General features: G+C 46.1%; 1 protein-coding gene across 1 annotated transcript; it reads left to right on the top strand.

Annotated features, from left to right (window-relative positions):
- Positions 1-1,335: 1,335 nt before the first annotated feature.
- On the top strand, positions 1,336-2,442 carry LOC135821726 (kelch domain-containing protein 2-like). Its single transcript, XM_065334726.1, has one exon. It carries the CDS (start codon positions 1,336-1,338, stop codon positions 2,440-2,442), a length of 1,107 nt encoding a protein of 368 aa, XP_065190798.1.
- Positions 2,443-3,610: the final 1,168 nt, after the last annotated feature.

Genomic DNA, 3,610 nt, shown 5'->3' with positions numbered 1-3,610 from the left:
TGCACCAATAGAAACACGGCCCCGGCAACAGCAAACCGGAACGCCGTTACAAACACCTGCTCGCAAGGAAAAGCAGTTCTTGTCCGCAGAAAAAGCCAAACTGCATTCAACTATCTTCTTAGCACGTATAAAGGCAACAGTAGCAGCAGCAGCGTAAAAATGCAAATCACAGACCGTACTCTGTGCAGAATAACAGTACATGTTATGCATCATGAGATCATCACTGCGCATGTGCCCGGATGGGCTAACTTTGATACTCAAAGCGGCATTTAAACTGCATTGTCATGTTATTAACTAGTCTCGCCATCGTCCTGTAACAGTCGGCATTCTTGGTTGCCGTGAAACTTAGTTTGTGCACATTTTCGCTGCGCTTACCGTCCCCTCTTCGGTCCTACCCATCCATGAACCTTCCACATTATAAGGCTGTTTACGCACTGGAGAGGCGTTAGAGCTAGGTCTCAGGTCGTTGAATATCTCAGTAGCCTGTCAGTTTTGTGCCCTGTTATTATGCTATCTTGTAGCACTTTCTGACTGCTTATTATCTTGTAACAGCCTTGTATAATTGCCTCAAAACTCGTTTCCTTGCGACACACAATTACCGAATTTTCGCATAAGTCGCGCTAACCTAACTTCACATAGTTGTCGCCAGGGCGGGCTATGCGACTGAATGGTTTTTGAATTCTGTATTATCACGATGGCACCATCGCCAATAAGAGGTGCGTTTATGAGAAGGTGAGATGCTGTGGGTGGGGCTGTGGATCATGCAGTTGGCTTGGAAGCAACATTGTTGTGAATGGCTGATGGTATTCAGTGTTTATTCTGCACCTCCATAGGTGACAATGACTCACGCTGCGGTCTAAAGTTCTCGCGGTCTTTGTCGTTTACCGCGCTAAAATCCAGAGTAAATTATAATAAAGGGTGATAGCACAGGCCTTGGAGGAAGTGCCAATATATCTCTGTATTTTGATTAGCAAGATAATTGTAAATACACACAACATTGGTGTTTGTCATCACCATCATTATCTCTTACTTTGCTTTCCTATAATAGTTCAATTGTGTTGTAATGTCCTTCAGTGCAGCGTAGCTACAAAGTATCAGTGAAGATCTAGTCAGTGTGAAGTGAAACATATAAGCTGTTCGCTACTCAGTCTCACTGCTGCTCATTCTATTAAGCCAGCCATGTCTGTTCGTGTGTGGAGGAACCCTGACCAATTGGACCTGGAAGCGGAACATCTAAGGATCTGTATGTGCAAAAGTTCCACAGTCGACACGACCATCTACACTTTGGTTCATCGCCCTTGGCTTAGTCCGGGGGGAAGTCTTCAGTGCATACGGATGCCACCGTTAAAGCCTCGTTGTCCACATGATCCAGACCCAGAAAATGACTTCAAATCAGTGCAAATCGAATACCAGCCAGCATCGCTCTTAACCAATCCTAACCCGCTTCACGTATGCGGTGGTGGAGCTGCTGCCGTCGGTTCTGATATTTTCTACTTCGGAGGATTTCTCGGAACACATGGAAACAGAAACTTCCAAAATACCGTCGCCCATCTGAATCCGAGTACGCGGACCGTTTCCCAGGTGAACATTGTCGGCAGCTCGCCGACACGGAAGGCGTTCTTTGGTATGTGTTCCTATGAGAAACTAAATGAATGCTATGTGTTCGGTGGACTTGGGGAGCGTCCTTCGGAAACTGATCGCGTTCAAACCCCAGCATCATACCTGGAAATAACTCGCGGGAGATATGTAAACAACGCAGTACATGTGCTGGTCACAGGAGATTATGCTAGTACTGGAAGCTGTACGTGGAGAGAGATGCTGTACACTGGCGACGCACCAGACCCTAGATATAGCTCTGCGTTCATCAATCGCGACAACTTTGCATACGTCTTTGGCGGAGTTTGCAATTCCTCAGTGGAATTTGGAAATGATCTTCATCGATTAAATTTGCGGTCAGCGGAGTGGAGTGGCGCTCTGCCGGTGACTGGAGAGCTGCCTTCAGCGCGATGCCGTGCTTCTTTGGCCCTGAGCTCGACGTCCTTACTGGTTCTCTGTGGTGGTGTCGGGCAAATTGGAACGAATCTGAGTTCGCACAATGACATTTTCATCTTTCACACTGAATTACTATGCTGGTATGGCGTGAACACGTCACACATCCAGCCACCATTGGAGGCACGGTTTGCACATTACTCATGCCAGGATCTCATTGGTGACGTGTATATTGTAGGTGGTCGCATGTCGCCGAACAATAACAAGCAAGCAACGACGATCGTCAGAGTGCGTACGGAACCGCTGTCCTTACAGAATCTTGCTTTGCAGGTGTATGGCGGCATAGCGACTTCAGAAGACGTTGAAAGCTTGGGACACCTGATTCAGCGGCTTGCCCGTAAGATTCGAATGGAGCCATGCAGTAGCTGCAGTCCCCCTCACGCCTGGATGTAGTCATGGTATTGAGTGAAGTAGACATTTTGCCCATTCCACTGCTAGGAACACTGCTGGTTGTTCGTCGGCCTAACCTTCTGAACAAATCTGGCTTTTCTTTCACTCACTCACCCAATCACCCACTAGCCTCTAACGCACTTGCTAACGTAATCTCTCTGTCTCTTTTCCTTATTCTTTCAGTCTCTCTAGGTCCCGCATACAATCTCTCTTCTCTCCCCATGGTGCGCGTTTCGCGCCTTTGCTTAATAGATCACTGGTGGAGGGAGCGTAATTCGCCTCACCTCCACGGCTTTTTATATCACCTACACGCCCTTGGTAGTCGATTATGTTGGTTGTTTTGGTTTTTGTTGTACTCTTACGTTCTATATACATGTAGGTATGTACACTTTCACAGGAAATAACTTTGCTCTGGGTTTTGAAAACGTTTACCTGATGATGTTTGCTTCGATGGTCGTGTATGTAATAATAATTATAATATTATGCACGTATCAGTACTTCGTTCAAAATCTCTGCCGTTTAGCTGTTCGTCCTCGTGAAGCGGGACTTTGCACTTACGGTGTGTGCCAAGTAGCGGTGTGTGGATAATGTTCGAAAAGGGGGCAGATTCTGAACGAAAAGCAGTGAAATTGGAAGAACGATACAAACCTTATGGCGGGCAATTCCTCGAATTCTGCTCCATTTCTTTATCCACATGCCAAACATGAATGAAACTTACCAGAAAAAGTACCGAATTCTTTCAAATTTTTCCGCCGGCATTATCCGCATATGGCTAGTGCCAAGAGATGCTGTTGCTATCGTACATGTCTGTCCTCTCTGTCCTCTCCAACAGTGTGACGGCGAGTGCTGCAGCACATCTATTACGCGACAGCTTTCTGTTTTAGGCTAGAGCCTATCAGTGCAATGTGCGCGTGCAGGTCGTCTACATGTAAATGCATTATTATTATTATTGCAAATAACACTGAGTAATTACACGAATGTATAAAAACCAGCATTTGCTTCCGGGAAGGATTCACAAAATAAGATGAAAACACCATGGCTCAATGTAACTGCACATACGGAAAGCTGCTTCTATTGTCAAGTTCGAGTGGCAATGTTAGAAAGACGGTAGACTGTTCGTGATGTTCACCCTGCAGGGGATAAGTCAAGGATACATTAATAGAATAACCCA

Source organism: Sycon ciliatum, chromosome 7, assembly GCF_964019385.1.
Source record: "Sycon ciliatum chromosome 7, ocSycCili1.1, whole genome shotgun sequence".
NCBI lineage: Eukaryota > Metazoa > Porifera > Calcarea > Leucosolenida > Sycettidae > Sycon > Sycon ciliatum.
The sequence above is the reverse complement of the archived record's forward strand: the minus strand, read 5'-3'. Positions and strand labels throughout refer to the sequence as shown.

Bases quoted from the DNA above. Each gene is read 5' to 3' on its own strand.
- LOC135821726 (XM_065334726.1), top strand. From the start codon at position 1,336: ATGCCACCGTTAAAGCCTCGTTGTCCACATGATCCAGACCCAGAAAAT.